The following is a 21,770-nucleotide window of genomic DNA, read 5'->3' on the forward strand; positions in this document are numbered from 1 at the left end:
ATTAAACTAGAGAATTTGGGAAAAGTAGGCAAAGCTGCCATTTGGAAAAAAATTGAATTTTGAAGTAATTGCATAGAGTAATGGGATTGACAATGTATAATATGACTTTGTCACAGAGAAGTTTCTGATCCGGAATGTACATGGAGCTTAGAGACAGAGATTGGCAGAGGCAAGTTCACAGTCTTTGATGCCAGCTTAGGTGACTCTGGAGACTCAGAGAATCAATGCAATTACATCAATAATTTTCATTTATACAATGCCCAAGGATGAATATTATCTCATATTTCCCATCTACAAATGACATTGACTTTGGAAAAAGATAACCACGAGTCTCATTTTGATAAAACTGAATGGATGCCCAAAGATTGAAAGTCGCCTGGTCACTCTTCTAGGCACAGTCATAACTTTATGATAAGAAATGTGAGCATGTTCTTCTCTTTCCTTCATCACATTTTTGTAACTAGGTGTTATGATCAGTGATGAGTAGAGGATTTATAAGCCTCATGGAATACACCAACTTGTCATATCTGAACCCAAGGACAGTCATTCTGATTGGCATCCCTGGACTAGAAAACGTGCAGTTTTGGATCGGCTTTCCCTTCTTTTTTGTGTGTCTGGTGGCTTTGCTGGGAAACATCTTCCTGCTAATCATCATCCCTACCGAGCGCAGTCTACACCAACCCATGTATATTTTCCTGGCAGTACTGGCGGCTACTGACCTTGGTCTCTGCATAGCTATTGCTCCTAAGATGTTGGCCGTCTTCTGGTTTGGTTCATGCTCCATGGCATTTGATGCTTGCCTCACTCAGCTCTTCTTCATTCATGCCTTGCAGGGAATGGAATCTGGCATCCTGCTGGCCATGGCCTTTGATCGCTATGTGGCCATCTGTGATCCTCTGAGACACACATCCATCCTCACATCTTTCTTTCTATTTCGAGTGGTTCTAATGGTGGCAATTCGGGCCACTGTGCTTGTTGGTGTTTTACCCATTCTACTCAAGCGACTGCAATGGTTCCACTCTGTGGTTATTGTCCATTCTTACTGTGAGCACATGGCTGTAGTCAAACTGGTGGCAGAAGATGTCCATATTAACAAATCATATGGGCTCTTTGTGGCTTTCGCAATTCTGGGATTTGATATGATATTTGTTTTCATCTCCTACATTATGATTTTCCAAGCTGTTTTTCGCCTTTCCCAGAAAGAGGCACGAAGCAAAGCATTCAACACTTGCACAGCTCATATTGTTGTTTTCCTGGAGTTTTATATCCTTGCTTTTTTTTCCTTTTTCAGTCACCGTTTTGGCCATGTATCACCCTATGCCCACATCCTATTGTCTACCATCTATCTGCTTCTCCCCCCTGCCCTTAACCCCATTGTCTATGGTGCAAAAACCAAGGAGATTCGCAGACGGGTTGCTCAAGTTTTTATTCTGAACCCTAATACCCAACAATGATCTGAAAAGCATTGTGTCAGAAGAAAACCGTACAATTGTCTTTATAGGGTTTAAACTCCTTGTAGCATGTACGTCTGTTTTTGTGATGTTTTTACAATACAGTGATCTTCCATGAAGACCTTATATTCCCAAGACAAAATCAGCTTGAACATGAAATAAACATGACATGCATCTCAGGTATTCCTGTGATCCCTCTATACCTTTTTCCTCCCCTTTGCTTTCTTTCTTCCAACTTTATATCTTTTTTCCTTCCATCCTATCCACCCATCTGTGTTTTCTGTAATACAAAAGATAGCTTATTCTTTGGATGTGAAACAATGATAGAAATAAGTTCTGTGATTCTATAGTGATTATGTAAATATTGAACAATTTTAATTTAAGACTAATGATGATATGGTAAGGTAAAATATATTCAGCTTCTCATACAGAAGCAATTTATCTCTATTTTTAAAGAAATTATAGATCATGTGGAAGATATCATGGCAAATGTGTGATTTCAATGTTGAACCTTGCATCAGATAATGAAGTGTTTATACGTAATATCAATTAGCTGTGCAAATGTGTGTGATTCTGACTTCCTTGAGATTGCAAATGATGAAAATCAAACTTCCCTAGGACTTCATCAGTTGTCAAAGCACATAAACCATCTGCAGCAGGAGATTATCTACTAATATCCCTACCATCTGGTACTTGGCTTTGTTTAATTGTAAAAGTACTGCTATTTTACTAGCGAGGTTAACACTGAAACTATTTAGACCAACATTGTTTTTGGTTAACATCTATCACATGAACTTGTTTGTTTCTGCCAGTGTGTGGATCACATGGACGGAATTCAGGTTGTCAGGCTAGAAGCAAGGGCCTTCCTCTGCTGGGCCATTTCAATGTCCTGAAGATCAGCATTGTTTTTGAAATCTCTGTCATGTTGAAATTCACAATAAACCTACTTCTTTTTCAAATGGCCTTAAGAGATAATTGGAAGAGTTTTGAGATTCCTGCTATTAAACTGAGTGAGTACCATGAGGAAGAAGGTGTATGTTTGTCTTCTCTCCAGTCCTTCCTTACCTCTGTGGACCTAAACAACTTACAAGCAAAGGAAGGAAAACAGACACATTGGCATTTACCTTTTCCCCTGGTCTCATTAGTCCTTAACTGCAGGGCCTCTATGAACTGAGATTCCATGTCCCATCATGACTAGTATCATATAAACAATAATAATATTAACACACTAGTCTCTTCATTTGCTATTTTGAATTTTCCTTCCTCTCGGTGGTCAAATTAATTACTCACTATATTTAGAGGAGGAAAGAAAGATCAATATTTATGAGATGATAGTTCCAGTCTAAAAATAGATCACTAACATAAAGATATCTTATCAAAAGCCAACAAGAGCAGAAAATAGAGTATCAACTGTATATCTGCAAGTTATTCTAAGAAGCATTGTGTTAAGAGGGGGAAAGGAAGACTAAGAAAGGGAGAAAGTCAGTAAGATGTTCTCTACTGAGCAATTCCCATTGTGGATCATCAGAACTATCTTCTGCTTGGGATACTTTGAAATAGTTTAAGAAACACAATTCAAAATTCCCTAGCAATTGCAAGGTATTTATCCAGTGATTCTTATATCTCTTCATAGATGGTAACACCTAAATGCATTTCCAATACTCCTTACACATAGGATTTATGAGTAAATATTACTCATGGAACCAGAAAAGGTTCTTGCAGAAAAAGGTGTGTGAATCCTCTGGCATGAACAGAGACTGTTTATAGACAACTTCTGGAGCACCTAAGGCGACTCTTCAACAGTGCCTCTAAAAATGTATCATGGGGAAAACAAAAACTGTATGGGTGGTCGGAGGCTTATCCTCCTATTTCCTTCACATTACAGAGGATGATAATGTGCTGAAAACTCTAGGGTTCATGACAGACTTTGTTCATGTACTGAGAAATCTCTAAATTTGTGGCAAGAAATCAAATGATTTATCTATTTAAAAGTGAAAAGGGGGACTGGAGAGATGGCTTAGCAGTTAAGAGCACTGGCTGCTCTCGCAGAAAACCAGGGTTCATTTCTCAGCACCTATGTTGTACCTAACAACCATCTGCAACTCCAGTTCCTGGGGAATCTGATGCGCTCTTCTGGCCTCTGTGAGCATTGTACAACATGTGTGCACTTACATACATGCAGGCAATACATTCATACTAAAAATAATAAATAAAATATTAAAAAATAAATCAGTTGGTTCATCCAATAACAGTTATGCCACTTTTGCACTAGAGGGCTGATCTTGCTTGGCAGGTTATTATTGTAGCTCATAGGATTTACAAGCTGGGGAAAAATGTTGATAACTTTTCCCTTCCAGCAGACTGCATAGCCTCATATACAACTACAAGGCTAGTCATAGGAAGCTTCAGGCTCAGCTCCAGGCTCAGCTCCAGTTTGATTTTTCTATGCTCTGTGACCAAAGTATGCTGTCATCTGCAGTAGGGACTTACCATCAAGTTCTGGTGGGCAACCAAGAGGAATGGCAATAACCTGCATTACTTGGGAGACCCCAGGGATGTCCCTGACTAGTAACTCATAGGGATGTATCCCCCACATGCACTAGAATTTATCTTTAGTCATCTCTGTCTTCTGGGAGGAGCTCTATCCATCCATGGAGTGAACCAACTTTCAAACTTTTCATTTTGTTGTATTTTGATAAGCTTATAAAACAGTAGGTTTCCAAATGGGCTTCTCATAGGTCCTTGGTTTTGGTTATCTCTCTCCTCTTCTTATCGTATGAACCCCTCACCCACTAGGCCTTTCTGCCCTCAGTAGTCCCCTACCCCATTTACATGTATGATGTATTCTAATATCAGCCCTATCTAATGATCTCTTTATATCTTTATGGATTTACAAAAAGTCGAAATTAAAGGTATTATTATAAAACTTGGTAGGTAGAACCTGCGTATAAGGTATAACATGTGGTATTTGTCCTTCTGCACCTGGGTTACCTCATTAAGTATAATATTTTCCATATCCGTTAATTTCCTGGCAAATTTCAAAAAGCCGCTTTTCTTTATCACTGAAGAAGATTTCATTGTATGTACATACCAGATCTTAATTAACCATTAGTTTATTGATAATAATCTAGGCTGATTCCATTTCCTTGCTACAGTGAACAGAGTCAACGAACATGGAAGTAATGTTATCACTGCTGTAAGGTATATAGTCTTTTAGGTACATGGCCAGGTATAGCTGATTTATTTGGCAGTGTTATTTTAACTTTCTGAGTAACCTCCACATTGATTATCCCATTTTTCTTATTGGGAAGATACCTACCCCACAAGTCATTTTTATTATATATCTCATATAATGATTTTATTTACATCATCAAGGCCTTTAATCACAGAAAGGAAACTAATGTATTTACAAACACAAGGGTAATATGGTTATCTATGTCCATTAGAAATATTTTCTGTGATATGGATTTTGTGTTCTTTTCTATAATATGTATTTTGTTTTGGTGAAAGAAATAAAACATGAATATAAAAGGACTAAATTAATGGTATTCTTACCTCATTGAAAAATGTGTTCCTGGCTGGGGAGATGGCTCAGCTGTTAAGAACACTGGCTGCTCTTTCAGAGGACCTGGGTTTGATTCCCAGAACCCACATGGTGACTAACAACCATCTGTAACTTCAGCTCCAGGGGACCACATGCCTTCTTCTGACCTCCACTGGCAATTCATGATACAAGTGCACTCACATACATGGAGGCAATACACTCATACAGATAAAATAAAAATAATAAACAAAATAGTTTTTAAAAATGGGCTCTGGAGGGATGGCTCAGCAGTTAAGACCATGAACTGCTCTGGCAGAAGATCCAGGTTCAATTCCCAGCACCCACATGATGGCCAACAACCTTCTGTAACTCCGGTTCCAGGAAATCCGACACCTTCTTCTGACCTCAGTGGGCATTGCTCCACATGGGTGCACTTACACACATGCAGACAATACACTCATACACGTAAACTTAAAATAATAAAATAAATAGTATTTATTTTAAAAAGAAAAAAATGTGTTCAATTCATGTCATTTCATATTATTAAATATATAATAAATGACAGTAAAATATTTTTATACTTTATTACATGTAAATATTTGGAGGAAGATTCTGATTCTAGGATTTTCATGTATCAGGATTGGGAAAACATGCTCTGGGTACATTCTTAAAATGACAGAGGTTTTCAATAGTAATCCTTTTCTCCAAGAAATACTTAAGCAGGCAGGAATTATCTGCACATCTGCCTGAATATAGCACGCAGCTCCACATCTCCATATTTCCTCTTCCCCAAAGATTTCAGCTCAGCTCCTGTGGCAGCTGAGTATCCGCAGCACCCACTCTTGCATCTGTTTGGTTCTTACTGCATAGATCAAGGGGTTGGCCATGGGAGGCACCAGAAAATATAAATTGTCAATTATGATCTGTAAATAGGGAGCCATATGGTACCCTAACATCTGGGACAAGACAGAAAAGACAACAGGAGAGTAGAACAGCCCAATGACACAAAGATGAGAGCCACAAGTGCTAAGAGCTTTGCCCCGGGCTTCCCAGGATGGAATACGAAAGACAGCACGAAGGATAATGGTATATGACACAATGATCAAAACCAGATCAATTCCCACAGATGCCACAATAACCATGAGACCATAGACGATGTGGCTGGAGATGTCTCCACATGCGATCATCACCACAGCCATGTAGGCACAGTAGGAGTAAGCGATGACTTGGGTTTGGAAGCTTTCCAGTCTTTTTGCCAGGATGGGTGCTGGAGTCAACACTGTCACTGCCCGCACCAGGATAGCTGTTGCCATTTTCACAAGCGTGCTGCTGTCAAGGATGGTTGTATACCTCAGAGGGTACCAGATAGCCACAAATCTGTCAAAGGCCATGGCCAAGAGGATCCCAGACTCCATAACATAAAAGAGAGGAATGAAAAACATCTGTGTGAGGCAGGCATCAAAGCTGATTTCTTTGGCATTCATCCAGAAGATTCCTAACATACGGGGCACAGTGGCACTAACCAGGCACAAGTCAACAACTGATAGCATGGCCAAGAGGAGAAACATGGGCTCATGGAGACTCTTCTCAAGACAAACGATATTGAAGATGGTGACATTGCCTATGAGGGTAATAATAAATATCAAGAAGAAAGGCACAGAGAACCAACCATGGGCAGATTCCAGTCCAGGGATTCCAGCCAGGATGAATATCAAAGGTTGAGTGATAGAGTTGTTGCAGGAGGACATTGTTATAGGAGCTCTTCAGGGTCCGATTCTAAGAAGAACAATAAATGTATATTATGAAACTCCTATATTCTTCACACTTACAGAATGGTGGTCGACACAGTAGTTTATGATAATAATGTGATTCTCACATGTAAATTAATGATCAAATGAACACTTGTGCTACTTGGCGTAGGATTTGGGATTCTGTACTATTTTCTCTCTCTTTGAAAAAAGCCTTCTGAAGAATGAATTTTCACTAAAAGCACACCAATTCCACAGTAAAGATTGTTATGTTGCTCTGATATTTAATACTCAACCATTAGAATCCTTTCACATTACTGCTTAGATTAGAAGGATAAAGCAGGAAGTGTCTTCAACATTATAGGCAGGTTGTGTGAGTTTGAACACACTAGTAGTTAAGGTGCTCATTAAAGGAAGCTGAATTTAATTACCCCTCTGTCTATTTAGGGAACTAGAATTGAAGCTTTAAAATTCTTCCATGGAACATTTAGATACAAATAGCTGATGTACAAAAGAGCTAGGAAATCTGTTGAAACCGCGTGTGAAAAGCAAACTGGTGACTTTGGAGGAATAATGGATGTCTTGAATGACAGGCGTGAAATCTCAAAAATCCTGAATAGACAATAATTTAGTATTTTCAGATTGTTCAGTAAAGCATAGTCAGAGAGTGAGTAAATGTCTTGGGAAATTTATGTTTTTCTGTAAGATACATTTATATATTAAGAAAATAATTAGGGATTAATTATAAATATTTCCAGAGAAACAAGGCTTTATTATGTTATTGAATATTTTATGTGATGTATTTATAGAAATGTTTAAAGATTTTCCTTTCACTAAATGGAAGTCATAAATGTATATTTAATATGTTAAAATGGATATAATGTGTATAGAATATAAATAAGAATATAGTAAATCTTTAAAAAAATACAATTATATTTAATTTTCACTGTTAAAGTTTAGACTTCATAATTTTATTAAAACTTTCCAACTATACTGTAGTTATAAATATTTCAGAAAAAGAAATGTTAATAGAAGTTTAATATCGGGGACTAAAGCTGATGTTCCAAAGTTACTATACATAGAAATATAATAATAACAATATTAGGTCATAATAATTTCCTTTTGTTCTCAATTAACTTGGATTATTATGGATTTTTAAGGTTATATCTGTATCAACTTAATTCTATGTCCCAATTTAACATGTTTCCAAATTAATTCTAAGTCCAATGACTTGGTTTTTGTTGCTGTTAATCTTTAGTTTTTTTGTTTGTTTATTTTTTGTTGAGATAGGGTCTTCCTTCATAGCCTAGTTTGACCTCAAACTCACCATGTTTGACTGCTGTAGCTGTTCTCATGTTCATGATCCTCCTGCCTCCCCTCATGAGTTCTGGGATTAGAGACATGGGTCACCACACCTGCCCCTCATCAAGTTACTTCTTTTTCTTTATTTTCTCATGTTTGTATTGATTCATTGAGAATATTGTATTCAGATCTCCTCCCTTATGTAGAGTTCAACTCTACTACCATACCCTGAATTCATGTCCTTTATTATTATTATTTTTCAAAGGCCAATTGAGTATACTTTGTGTTATTCAAACGCTCTTGGTTGTGGGTCCATTCCCTAGGTTCTGGAAAACCTTCCAGATATTACACCCTTAAAGGAAACTGACTCCTCTCCCAGCAGCTGTGAAGTGCCAGTAGATCCTCAGCTAGGAATGGGGCTTCTTGACCACCTTCACCATCCAAGGTGGATTTTTGACTTGGGATTGCAAAGGTCTTGTGTATTCTGCCACAACTGCCATGGGTTCATACAGGCAATGAATCTGTGGTGTCCATGTAGCACACATTTAGGAATGAACACTCCATAGTTGCTTACTCTCTACATTGGACCAGTTGTGAGAAGAATTGCACTTTTATTTCAACAATAGCCAAAAATTTAAAGCAAAAATTTCAAACCAAACAAATAAGCTTATTCTTGGATTATATAATTCATGAATAGAGTTTTTGGTAATTAAACCATTCTAAATAGTAAGAGCATAAAACGGTTGGTTAGTGCCCAAATACTACTGCAGCATTTATACATACTGTATTGATGGGTTCAGTCACAAGTATTTCACATTTCAATTGCTTTTGGTCAAAGCCACACTAGAGCTTAACAATAGGGGAGTCTCCTGGAAAGTAACTCAGCAGAGAAGAAGTGTGAAAGCCTTTGAAATGACACCTGTATAAGATTAAGACACAGTTTCAGAACAGAAGTGTGATCTATGTGATTTGATCATATTTTAAAGCTTCGAATTTCTTTTTCTCATGTCAAAAATTAAATGAGCCCTGTAACACAAAACTGGTAGCAAGGTTTAAATCCATTATTGGATTCCAGTGTGTATACAATATGTATGTTCCTAGCATGATTCTTGAAAAGCTATTGATGTCCTAAAACTGCAAATTTTCTTGTTTTTCAATGAAATGCCAATTTGAAATAAGATGTAAAGTTAGCATTGTATTCTATATTTATTATTTATGAAAAAATGTGATGAAGATAATGAATAATTTTGAACCGACATCATAAACAAAATTGTTCCTAATCCTGCTACTCTTGTCCTATTAATATTTTATTAAGCTCATTTTATGCTTAAGAGAAAATATTTAGTGCCACTGTACCAAGTTATCTGGGCAAATAAAAGGTGATGAATTTAAAATAGGCAGTTCATTCTCTATACTACAGGATCCTATCACATTCAGCCACCTTGCAGCAGAATCAAGACCTTGCAAAACTAGAAGTCCAACATCTCCTGGAGATTTTGTGTAATCATCTAACAGGAATACTATGGAATAAATCACCCACAAGGCATTGACATTGAGATGATATTGGGATTTTAAGTAATCAAGGCTTTATCTGCATTACTATGAATAAGTGGGAATAATTATGTGAATATTAATATAAACACATAATCAGTTCAGGAATAAACACTTGGATGATAGGTTTTCAAAAGACTGTTGTTGGATCATTCTAAAAATTCAGAAACCTTTGTTGCCTTTATGTATTTTGTGATTTGCACTTGAAAATATTTCAAAATCTGTTCTTTCTAGAGAGCCCTGAGTTCGAGGACACTCTCATTATTTCCCCCTCCTGTGTCCCTTTTCCTGGAGTCCTACCTGATGACAGCTACAGATCTTGTCACAGTGGGTCCTGGAGTGTTACAGCCCACTTGGGGTATGAGGATGATGTGTTTCACTCCAATATGAGATGGAGTGTTTGAGATTGAGACAGATTTAAGTTAGTTTGTTTATCCTCCCTAGGTCCCAAGTGACCTTGTCTCATACCCAAAGTGCTATTCTTAGCTTGGATATTCTGGGAAACACAACGTAGAGTGAGTCACTGATGGCAGCATAGAGACAATAGAAGCACAGGGCTCACTGGGGGCAAATCATGGGCATCAGGAAGATGGGGATCAAGAACTCCAGAGAGAGAGGCAGGAGGAGGGCAATCAAACTGCAAATCAAAGGAAGCTGGAGGCATGGGAAGGGAGAATCCCATTCAAGATAGCATGGTGCGTAGCTGCAATCATACATAATTGGTTCAGTTTCAAAATCAATAGTTGATGTTATATTAATTTCTAACCATTTACACCCTTCCATAAATAAATCAAAAATGGAAATTAATGCCCTTAACCCCTTAGTTGGAATTGAAGCCCACACATACCTACAAAAAAGTGTAGAACAAATAAAATTTAGGTTGATTAACTTAAGATCATTTGGGGCATAAATAAGTAAAAGAAAAGAGTTGGTGGAAATAAGAGAAATGCTAGGCTGTAGATAATCATAGTGGGTAATGCTTAGGAGAGACCGAGTTTTAGAAAGACTCAACCAAAAAGGTAAAATTGCAGATATGCCTAAAAGGGAAAGAACAAAAAACCTGTTAGAACCCTTTTGTTACAGAAAGTGATAGAGTGAAAATATTCTGAGGAGAATGATTAAGGTTCTTAGTGTTCATTTTTATACCCCTAGTGCTTGGCCAGAGGGAGGACTTCACTATGCATATGTGTGTGTGCATGTGTGTGTATGTGTGTTTATGTGCGTGTGTGTATATGTGTGTGCATGAGTGTATATATATGATGCACCGCTGCAGGCAGTTGTTAACCACCACGTGGGTGCTGAGAACCAAATTTGGGTCGTCTCTCTGGAAGAGAAGCAAGTGATATGAATCACTCAGTAATCCCTCAGCCTCCAATCATCCACTCTGTACTGTAGGCCTAGAAAAATGGTTCACGGTGGAGTGACAGTCATGTGAAATGTGAATTTACCAGAATCTTCATTGAGCTGTGCTTCACAAGCTAAAGTTTATTCAAGATGCTCAAGCTGATATAATTCTTTCTTTGGTGGTCATTCAAAACCTGGATCAAGTTATCATCTTTCTGGTCAGTAAAAAGTTTTCTATAGAGCTGGGCATGGTGGTGCACGCCTGCAGTTCCAGCACTTGGGAGGCAGAGGCAGGAGGATCTCTGTGAGTTCAAGGCTAGCCTGGTCTACATAGTGAGTTACGAGACAGCTGGGGCTACAGGGAGACCCTGTTTCAAAAAGACAAAAAAAGTTTTTTATAGGGAATACTTCATTTCTTTCACATACTTTTTCCTTCTTATATCAATATACCACTTATTTTAATTTTAAATAGTCTGATATCCATCTTGAAGAAAGACAGGGTTGGGAATGGAGACATAGCCCAGCGGTTAAGAGCACTAGCTGCTCTTACAGAAGACCTGGGTTTGATACCCAGCACCCACTTGGTGGCTAACAACCGTCTGTATCTTCAGTTCCAGGGCATCCCATGCCTTCTGGCCTCTGAAGGCACTGCATGCACATGAAGTACTTATTTACATACAACCAAACACTCATGCACATAAAAATGTTAACAAAATGAAATATATACAGGGAATATTGATAAATATGGATAATTAAAAGTAAAAACATTCCAGGTTGTATGTGTGGTGCTCTCCTTTTATCCCAGCAGTGGGAAAATAGAGGCAGGATGATCACTGTAAGGTTGATACTAGTCTGAAATGATCTATGTAGCGAGTTCCAGGTCAGCTAGGGCTACATAGTGAGACCCTATTTTAAAAACACCACCAACAATAGAAAGTAAATATACTTCCTAAACATAAAATTGGGCAGTTAAAATATTTTAATTTATTTTATGGGTACGAGTGGTTTTCCTGCATATATGTAAGTGTACCCATGCCACACATTGCCTGTGGAAGTCAGAAGAGAATGTTGGATCTCCTGGAACTGGAGTTATAGATAGTTGTTTGTTACCATGTGGATTCTGAGAACTGAACCTGGGTCCTCTGTAAGAGCTGCCAGGACTCTTAGCTGCTGAGGCGTCTCTCTGGTACCAAGTTAGCATTTTTGTAATTCTTGAGTCAATTCCAGCCTGTACCACTTGATATATGAACTGGGGAAGTCATTTAATCTCTGTGAACTCTAAATCTTCCTGCATTACATTGAAGGACTCTTATTCTAATGATTACTGTGATGATTACATAATTTAAATTACTAGATATTTATATCACATACATGTTAAATCATGTAGTTTCACAAACATATAGTTATACATAATATAGATTATAAAGTCAGGTATACCATGACTACAAAAATTATATTTGTGATCATGACCCATAAGCTTATAGGTGCTAACCTTTTATGTGTTTATTTATTTATTTAGTTATTCATTTATTTATTTTTTATTTTTTGTGGTATTGCATGTTGGGCCATACACATGCTTACTGATTACACACATGCTTACCTTTCTACATTATTTTTCCTATTTTCTTTAGCTTTTTTTTTTCTTTTGAGACAGGAGCTCATGGGTTTTAAGATGGTCTCAAAGTGGCTATGTAGTTGAGGACATCCTTGAACTCCCGATCCCTCTGACTATACCATCCAAATGCTTTCTTTTCTAATTTTTGTTGGGGGAAAAGTTGTCTAGGGTGGAATTGAAGTCATTATGGAGCCCATGCAGGCCCTGAATTTGTAATTTTCCTGCCTGGTCTTCCTATGCCTGGGATAACAGGCTTGAACCATCAGGCCTGGTTTGCTATTTGTTTATTTATTTATTTATTTATTTATTATTTATTATATTTATTATTAATTTATTTATTTATTATCATGTACTGATATTATCATTGTCATCATATTTTTATTCATTGAATTCCTAAAAGTACAAGCATAAGAAATTTGTAATTCCCATATTATTGACTGAAATAAGTCCTATAGCATTTCAGCAGCTTGCCTATTTATACACAGGATGGAAGACAAGAATAAGGAGCCTGGCACTTTGTCTTTTCACCTGTTTATTTAAATCATAATGACACCAAAAAGTTTTTTGCAAAAGAGGCACTGTAAGAGTTAAGTACAGTGAATAAAGTCAGTTTTCACAGTAGCGGCATGGAGAATTTCTGAAATAAATCCTATAGCATTTCAGCAGCTTGCCTATTTATACACAGGATAGAAGACAAGAATAAGGAGCCTGGCACTTTGTCTTTTCACCTGTTTATTTAAATCATAATGACACCAAAAAGTTTTTTGCAAAAGAGGCACTGTAAGAGTTAAGTACAGTGAATAAAGTCAGTTTTCACAGTAGCGGCATGGAGAATTTCTGTCTGTATAGCTTGAGGAATCATGTCGTTTCAGAAAAAGGGGAGGGGTTTAGGCAAAAGTCGGATTTTGAAAAACAACTAGTATTTCCCAGGTAAGAACAGATGGGGATGAGAGAAGAATTCTGAGCAGAGCCATAAAGAAGTGAAATGCAGTGTGGCTTTAATGCAGATACGAACATTCAGTAAGAAGAAAAATCATAAGGAAATACAGAAGAACACTAGGGAAATCAGACAAAGGAAATCACAAAGCTTCGCCTTGCCATCTGGACCCCTCGTCAATCCGACACAGTGAAGATTTTCTGCTTTATATTACATACATACATTAATATTTAGAATGGCAATTATGATCTGGACCATTACTTTCAGTGGAAGCTGTTGAAGTGTTAGTGGAACTTGAAGGCATAAGAGATATTCATGACATTTAATAAAGTCTAAAGAGGAGGAAGTAGAATAGGAACCCAAACGTCTGTCTACTTTTAAGATGCTCCCACCTGGAATAGAAAACAAGGATTAGGAACAGGAAGGAAGTGCAGTGGTGGGAGCTGGCTTAGCAGGAAAGCATTTTCTGAGAAGCATACGGTGGTCTGTACTTGGATCTCCTGAAGCCCAGTAACTGCAGGGCAAGTAAGACCTGTGCCTGTGATCTTATTGCCCATGAGACAGGTCCTCCCTAAAGAAGCTGGCTAGCCAGACCACCTTCAGTGATGAGCTCCAGATTCACATGAAATTCTCAAAAATTCATTAAAAAGGAAACCCTGTCTCTATGAATATGTGGCAATTCATTGAGCAAAACATCCAAAGTCAGACTCAGGTCTCCATGAACACACTTAAGTGCACACACATACACACAGACACACACAAACACACACAATTATTCTTGTTTATGTAAAACCAAGTAGGTGATGCAAGTTCTTTTGGTAGAGAAAAATATTCTATAAACACTGCAATTTAAACATCTGGTGACTTGACCATTGCCATGTTCAACCATTATGACTATATGCAATTTTATGTATTCAGAGGTTAATAAATCACATACTTAATTTTTGTGTGAAATATTGACAATGATAACTTTTCAACAGAAAATTATTTCTGGGGAACTTTTTATAATGATCATGATTTTCTTTCCATTTCCAGTTATGTCTTAATCTAACATAAGCTATTATCCTTCATTAAAATGGGTTGAAGGGAGCAAAGAGTAAAAGTGATCCGTTTACTAATGATCAAGTTATACATAAGCTGATCAAAAATTAAGTGCACACAAACAATGTTACAGACACAAATTTCATTAGACTTTGGGAATTTCTTTTATGTGTCATAATTCTTGGACATTAAATTCTAATGATTTAATTAGGCAGAAGAAATTTCAGTTATGAGAAAAAGGATTATTTGCATTTCTTTCTATCCATTCTGTTACTAATTCTTCAAACAATTCCAACTTAACAAGGAAACTTTCGCTCTTCGAGAATTAAGAACAGGGTCTCAAATTTTCTTGGTCCTAATACCATAAACAATTGGGTTAAGAAAGGGAAGTACCAGGAGGTACATATTGGCTATTAGGATATGAATTTGGGGGCCACACTGTGGCCAAAGTGGTGGGTCAGGAAGGTAAAGGCTGCTGTGGAATAGAAAACAACAATGACACAGACATAGGAGCCACAGGTGCCCCGAGCTTTAACACGCGCTTCTCGAGATGGAAGAAGAAAGACCGCTCGGAGGATGAGAACATAAGACAGAGCAATGAAGAAACAGTCACAGGAACCTATGCCAAAAGCCACGCTGAGGCTGTAACGCTTGGTGGCTCCAGTGTCGACACAAGCCAGCTTCACCACAGCCATGAACTCACAGTAGGTGTGTGCAATGATGTGAGTTTTGCAATAGGGAAGCTGCACGAGCAGGATGGGGTGTGGGGAGAAGAAGGCTACTCCCCTCAGGACCACAGCAGCTCCCATTTTGGCAATGCGACTGTGCGTGAGAATTGTGGCATGGCGCAGTGGGTCACAGATGGCCACATAGCGGTCAATGGCCATGGCCAAGAAGAAGCCTGATTCCATGGCAGTGAAGCTGTGGATGAAGAACATCTGCACTAGGCAAGCCTCAAAGGAGATGTCATGGGCTCCCAGCCAGAAGAGACAGAGCATGCGCGGCAGTGTAGACGTGGAGAGGACCAGGTCAGTGACAGACAGCATGCACAGAAAGAGGAACATGGGCTCGTGGAGGCTGCGTTCTGCTCTCACCACGGCCAGGATGGTCACGTTGCCCACCACAGCCACCACGTACATGGAGCAGAAGGGAATCCCAATCCAGACGTGCATGTGCTCCAGGCCTGGGATGCCGGTCAACATGAAGGTGGTAGTAGTGAGCTTGGATTTATTGGCTGGTGCCATGGTGGTGTTGTCCATGTTTATAAATAGAGTCCCTCTCTGTATGGTAAATTTGTTCTGTCATGGCCATGACGACAAAATATGAGAAAATGCAAGTTTAGAAAACTGTATTTAAAATTTAAGTATAGAGTGAAAACCCTAAGACACACTATAAGTTACTAAGCAACCAGATAAAAATGACTGTTTAGCAAGGATGAATATCATGGAAAGAAAATCTTAGCTATTTGTATAGAATAAAATAAGAGTCAATACTCCTTTCTGAAATCAGAATTTCTTTAAATCTTAAAATTATCATTTGGTAAACATATTAAATGTTATTTAAAAGTCAGATACCTCAAGATGATTATTTCTGTAACCTTTGGTTATATTCTTCAGTCTGATAAATGTACTACCTAGAAAAACGTGTTTCTAAAGTAATGCGAAAGTATCACAGTTACTGTATACTCTGACCTATGTGTGTGTTCTTTATGAAATGGAAATCTGTGAAATCAACTCATATCTATAACTGAGTTAGTTGATTAATAATAAATATGTGTAATTTAATGAATTTGCTTATAATTAGCAAATTAGTCTGACCAAGTAAGTCATAAAATGGAATATATTTACTTAATGAAATTTGTGGGTAATTATAGATGTAATTAAGCAACTTAAGTGTGATTATATACACTCTCAGTTTTATTTGTAAATTTTCTGAGTTTGGCCTGGGCTTAGAAAAAGCATATTTACTTAATTGTTTCCAATTGTTATCGTACTATGTTCATAAAGAAAATCAAAAAAATCTTAAAATTCATTAGCAACGCTGTTACTGCTGGCTTTAATTTTTCTTCTGCCCAGTTACTTTCATTGCTATCATCGCCTCTTCTTATACTCATTTACTACATTTGTTTATCTCGATAATAAGAGTTAAGCTGCCTCATAAATACTAATTATGTCTTATTTCTCATATTGAGGAAACAATTATGTGCAAATATTAAGACCTTAAAAACATGTTAGCAACTTGAACTACTATTTTACCCAGAGCAAAAATTTAACAAATCAAACATTAGTGTTTATTATTTCATTATTCCTATAGCAAACATGGATCTAGTAAAGAATCTCAGCAAGAATGCAGCATAATCATATGGTAGATTAAGAAATAAAATAAGCCGGACTTACAGCTTTTTATCAAGCACTCTTTCTATTTTTTACATAGCATAATGTCCTGTGTAGAAACTTTTTTATAGATAGTTATTAGAATGATTCAACCCATCGTCCAACACTGGGTGATTGTGATTATTATTATTAGCAGCAAAATGCAAATAACTGCAATCTAAATGACTTCAAAACTATGTCCTTGGCTAAAATACTATACTTCTTCCAAAGTATTAAAAGTGCAATAATTATCTGATGAGAACTAGAAGACTCCTGTTCTTTGGTAGATCACTATGACTGTTCTGTCATGTTCACAAGACAGAGTGTGAGAAACAGACAGAGTGTGAGAAACAGAGTGTGAGAAACAGACAGACAGAGTGTGAGAAACAGACAGCTGCTTGCTGTAGGTGGTTTTCAAGTCAGTCACGTCTTTTCTGAGGGCCAGAAGACCTTTAGGTCCCAGGTCTACAGATTTGTTTCCTTCCCAAGCTTCTTAGTATATTATTCCGGAGAAGACCAACACATCTGTCCTCTCACATGCCTGGAGAAGCAGCATACTAGTTTTTTCCTGTATTCACTAGACATGCAAGTTGAAATAAAATTAAACTTCAAAAACAGAGGAAATGTTCATTAATGGTGCTGAAAGTTCTTTTTTTTCTTCATATCTTTACCCTTTCTATACTCAGACCAGAAATTGAAGGTGGGACAGGGAAGCAACTGACAGGGAGAAATGAACATTTTCTTAAAACAACCACCTAGAAGAGATCCTTATTTCCCAACAGTTTGAGAAATTATCTCCATACTTCTTATTTTCTCTCACCGCTATAGACTATCTACTTTGCAAACCATTTACATTAACAGTGGTAATGATCTTAACCTTTTATTTTATTTTTTAAACTAATATGTAAATTAGTGATTCATATTAGTGAGGTATTCCATAAGGCTTTGATACATGCAAAGTATAAAGTATAAATTGAGGTAGCATGCTTATCTCCTTGAACATGTATTCCTTTTTATTTAATAAAAAATACACTTGTACACATAAAATAAAAATAATAAATAAAATATTTAAAAAATTTCCAATTCTTTCTCATGTTCCATTAAGTCCACTCTTAACCGGGCTTTTGCCCCCACCATTATAGCAAAAATGGTCTTGCCAAACTCATCAACTGTCTCCACTTGCTAAGTCTAAGTCAGTTCTGTGTTCATCCTCCTTGACCTGCCAGCCTGAATTTCACCTATGAGCTGCAGATTCACTCCCCATTTTAATGCTTCCTTTTGGATAGCTCATAGATACCAAACTTTGCATGTCCAAATTTGAATTCCTGATCTTCTGTCCCCACATTCACTTCATGTGTGGTCCTTTGTAAAGTCTCTTCATTCTACCATTCCAGTTGCTCAGGCTAAAAACCTTGCATACATTCCTGGCTCTTTCCTTTATAGCTCACATTGAATCTATCAGAAATGCAGTTGGTTTTATCTTTGAAATATATCAGAATCTTATCAATTCTCTCTGCTGCCACCACTCACACTTGTAAACTTTCATCATCTCCCATCTGAGTTGTTTCAGTCTTCTCATTTGTCTCCCTGCCTCTTCCTGTTGCCTGCCATCTCTGCTCAAGAGAGTAGCTGGTGTTCCCTTTAAAATACTTCCCTGTCTCCATTCAGAGGCCCAGAACCACAGTGCACACTATCAGGCCTGCCTGTACCTCCACTGCCAGCTCCTATGAGCTCTTCTTTGTTTGCTTTGTATACATGCATACACTCATACACATGAAATAAAAGCAATAAACGAAATATTTTAAAGCAATTGAAAGATATTTTTATTTTGACTCATTATGGTTTGAATGGATGTGTCCCCTCTTATACACTCATACACATGAAATAAAAACAATAAACGAAATATTTTAAAACAATTGAAAGAAAGATATTTTTATTTTGACTCATTATGGTTTGAATGGATGTGTCCCCTCTATTGCTCTTACGTTGAGTGACTGGACCTGTTATTGGTGTTATTTTGGGAGATTCTGAAATCTTTAGAATTTGAGACTGTCAGGAGGAAAGAGATCATTTACCTCTCTGGCTGGGTCCTTGTTGTATCATGCCCTTGGTGTCTGTGTCTGTGTCTCTCTTTGTCTCTCTTTTTCCTTCCTGTCTACCATAAGGTGAACAGCTCTTTTACCACATACTCCAACTTCCTCTGCCAAAGCTCACGGGACTAAGGATCCTTGGACTGAATCCTCTGACACTGAGCTAAATAAATGGTTCTTACCTTTAAGTATCTTCTGTCAAGTAACTGATCATAGCGATAAGGAAGCTAAAAAGCACATCACCTTCACATAAAAGCAGTCTCTCTAGCAGATGATGTATAGTCCTATATGTTTTATAACTTTTGAGATGTAGAATGACTAAATTCTTGTTATTTTCCTCTAGAAATGCAAAGTATAAATCTTGAGAACTTCAATATTTCCTCTTGGAGTGTCCCAATACACTGACTTTCTTTTCTATTAATTTATGTGAGAGTGGACAGGGCCTCACTATATATATGAGACACGCCCTTGAGGTCTGTCTATAGAAAGTTAGGATTACAAGCCTGTGTAGTCATGCTCTTCTAGTCACTCCCTCTTGGCTGCAATATCTTGGCATTTGAGATGCTGATATAGAAATGTATTAAAGTTTCATAACAATACAAGAAATGACTATACATTTAATTCTCTTGATATGGTATTACAGTGTGTTTGAAGGATTCAGGGCTGATCTAGCAAACATCAGTGACTATGAGGTGGTGGTAGGACACAGGCTGTATTTGAGTCATGCACTGATGTAGTCCCATGTGGGTCAAAAAGGAGAGGAAGTTCCTCAAGACAAAAATATCTAGAAGTAATGCCAGCTGCCATCCATTAGTGAGGGCAAGGAAAGTCCAAAAGAAAAGGAGGGGTTGCATGTCTAAAGAATATCGCTCAATTACGTGGTAAGGAAATATGGTTAGAAAGCTGTGAAGATGTTTAAAGAACCAGGTCTCTGTGGGTCTAAGTTTATCTTATCAATAACAATAGATATCAGGCAAGTGTTTCCTTTGAAGGCAGGCTCTAAATGGCTCTGCTGAATCAAAAGAACGTTGGATCCTGTCTATGAAGGCTATAGTTGATGTATGTATGCAATGTATGAATATATTTGTGCTACTGAATATGACTGGGGTGAAGATCTCTGACAATCAATTGATGAAATTATCTTCAATGTCAGAATCAGTATTCCAGTGGCCACAGAGTGTGACATGAAATTCTTAAATGTCTTCTGTTCTTAGTCTTCTCAAAATCACTTCATGGGTTTTCTGAATCCAAGGGTCTATAAGTTCCTTCCCCATCCCCATTTCAACCTCGGTTTCAATTTTATGGCTATAATGCAACAAGTATAACAAGTATAATGCAATGAACACTTTTGTTCATTTACATGACTCTCTACGTACTTTTCACTGATTTCTTGCCAGTGCAGATTGCTGTGTGTTCTTAACAAATGCCAGTTTGTACTCTGTGCTCCATTTTCTCTTTCAACTCAAATATTTGTTCTGGATACCCTTATGTGAAATTATTATTTTTCTGTATTATCTTTCCTATCAGCATAGAAGCAGGAAATTATCAGTCCCCTCTTAAAGAAAGATATAATCAAATACTTACAAAACTTCTTCCTCACAGGACAGACCCTACCCAACCCAGATGAGTATAGTTATCCGGGAGGTAGAAGTTGCACCCTAGAGCAAAAGCTGTCATCTTCTGAGAATCATGTCTTATCCCTTACATGATGTTAAGGATTTCTTTGGACAACTTTGTGGAAAAAGAGCTGAGACACTGATCAAGCCAAACACTTGGTGAGCAGGACTTCTGCTGATTTTGGTTTCAAGCTGATGTCAGTTACTCTAAAGAGTGTCTTGGGGTACTGGGCTCAATCATCTGTTATATTTTGAAATTTGGCCATACTGAAAAAAATTCCTTTTCTCTGATTTTCTTTCTTCCTTCATTAAAAAAAAAAGTTGTTGGAGAACGACATACAGTGTACTTTGATCATGTTCATTTCCCAGTTCACAATTCCTCCCAGGTCCATACCTAATCCCTACACACCCAACTTTGCATTCTCTGTTTGTAAAAGAACTCAAATCCTTATTTACTTTAGTGTGGGGCCATCCACTGGAGTAGTGTCAAATGGTCAGGGGCCACATTCTTTAAGAAAACTGACTCTCCCTCTCCCAGTAGCTATCAATAGCTAACACCTCCACAGATAGGTTTGGAACATCAACATCATGCCAAACTTCCCTTTCCATGCTGAGACTTTTTGTTTTGTTAGATTGGAGCTTTCACAGGTCTTATGCATGCTATCACAACTGTTGTACTCTCACAGGTAGAACTGCACTGGTGTATCTAACCCTTAGAGTTCTCATCAACCTACCAGGTGTCACACCAGTAGGACAAACTTACTTCCTCCCCTAGCAACTATCAATTACCAATAGATCTTCAGCTAGGGCTGGGGCTTCCTGCCTATCTTCCCCATCTGTGCTACCACCCTGTCTGACTTGGGTTTGCATAGGACTTGAGTAGGCTGACATAAATGTTGGTTCATATGTGCAACTACCCCGTGGTATCCAGACAACGTGGTTTATCACACCCTTTCCTTTTTCTCTTTGGTTTACTCCCCTCCCCCCACAATTAGTTTATCATCTCCATCCTGAGTGTGATAGCATAAAATCTAAAAATAGTTTTAATTTGCATTCTCTGATGACTAAGAATGTTGAAATTTAAATAAAAGTTCTCAGCTTTTTGTAGTTTATCTTTTTTGACCTTTTCATTTAATTCCATGCTCCATTTTTAGCTGAA

The 21,770-nt window shown here is 37.6% G+C and overlaps 3 protein-coding genes across 3 annotated transcripts; 1 reads left to right on the forward strand and 2 right to left on the reverse strand.

Moving 5' to 3' along the window:
- Positions 1-469: 469 nt before the first annotated feature.
- Positions 470-1,510, forward strand: LOC103732042 (olfactory receptor 52A1-like). The gene has a single exon (XM_008830564.1). The coding sequence runs from the start codon at positions 480-482 to the stop codon at positions 1,452-1,454; it is 975 nt and encodes a 324-aa protein (XP_008828786.1). The 5' UTR covers positions 470-479; the 3' UTR covers positions 1,455-1,510.
- Positions 1,511-5,798: 4,288 nt separating this feature from the next.
- Positions 5,799-6,743, reverse strand: LOC103732043 (olfactory receptor 52B2-like). Its single transcript, XM_008830565.1, has one exon. It carries the CDS (start codon positions 6,741-6,743, stop codon positions 5,799-5,801), a length of 945 nt encoding a protein of 314 aa, XP_008828787.1.
- Positions 6,744-14,872: 8,129 nt separating this feature from the next.
- Positions 14,873-15,777, reverse strand: LOC103732087 (olfactory receptor 52M1-like). Its single transcript, XM_017797507.1, is given in 2 exon segments — positions 14,873-14,961; positions 14,964-15,777. Coding segments are annotated over 2 exon segments (903 nt in total).
- Between the last annotated feature and the right edge of the window lie 5,993 nt (positions 15,778-21,770).

Source organism: Nannospalax galili, unplaced genomic scaffold, assembly GCF_000622305.1.
Source record: "Nannospalax galili isolate Female #2095 unplaced genomic scaffold, S.galili_v1.0 scaffold635, whole genome shotgun sequence".
Taxonomy (NCBI): domain Eukaryota; kingdom Metazoa; phylum Chordata; class Mammalia; order Rodentia; family Spalacidae; genus Nannospalax; species Nannospalax galili.

Bases quoted from the DNA above. Each gene is read 5' to 3' on its own strand.
- LOC103732042 (XM_008830564.1), top strand. From the start codon at position 480: ATGAGTAGAGGATTTATAAGCCTCATGGAATACACCAACTTGTCATAT.
- LOC103732043 (XM_008830565.1), bottom strand. From the start codon at position 6,743: ATGTCCTCCTGCAACAACTCTATCACTCAACCTTTGATATTCATCCTG.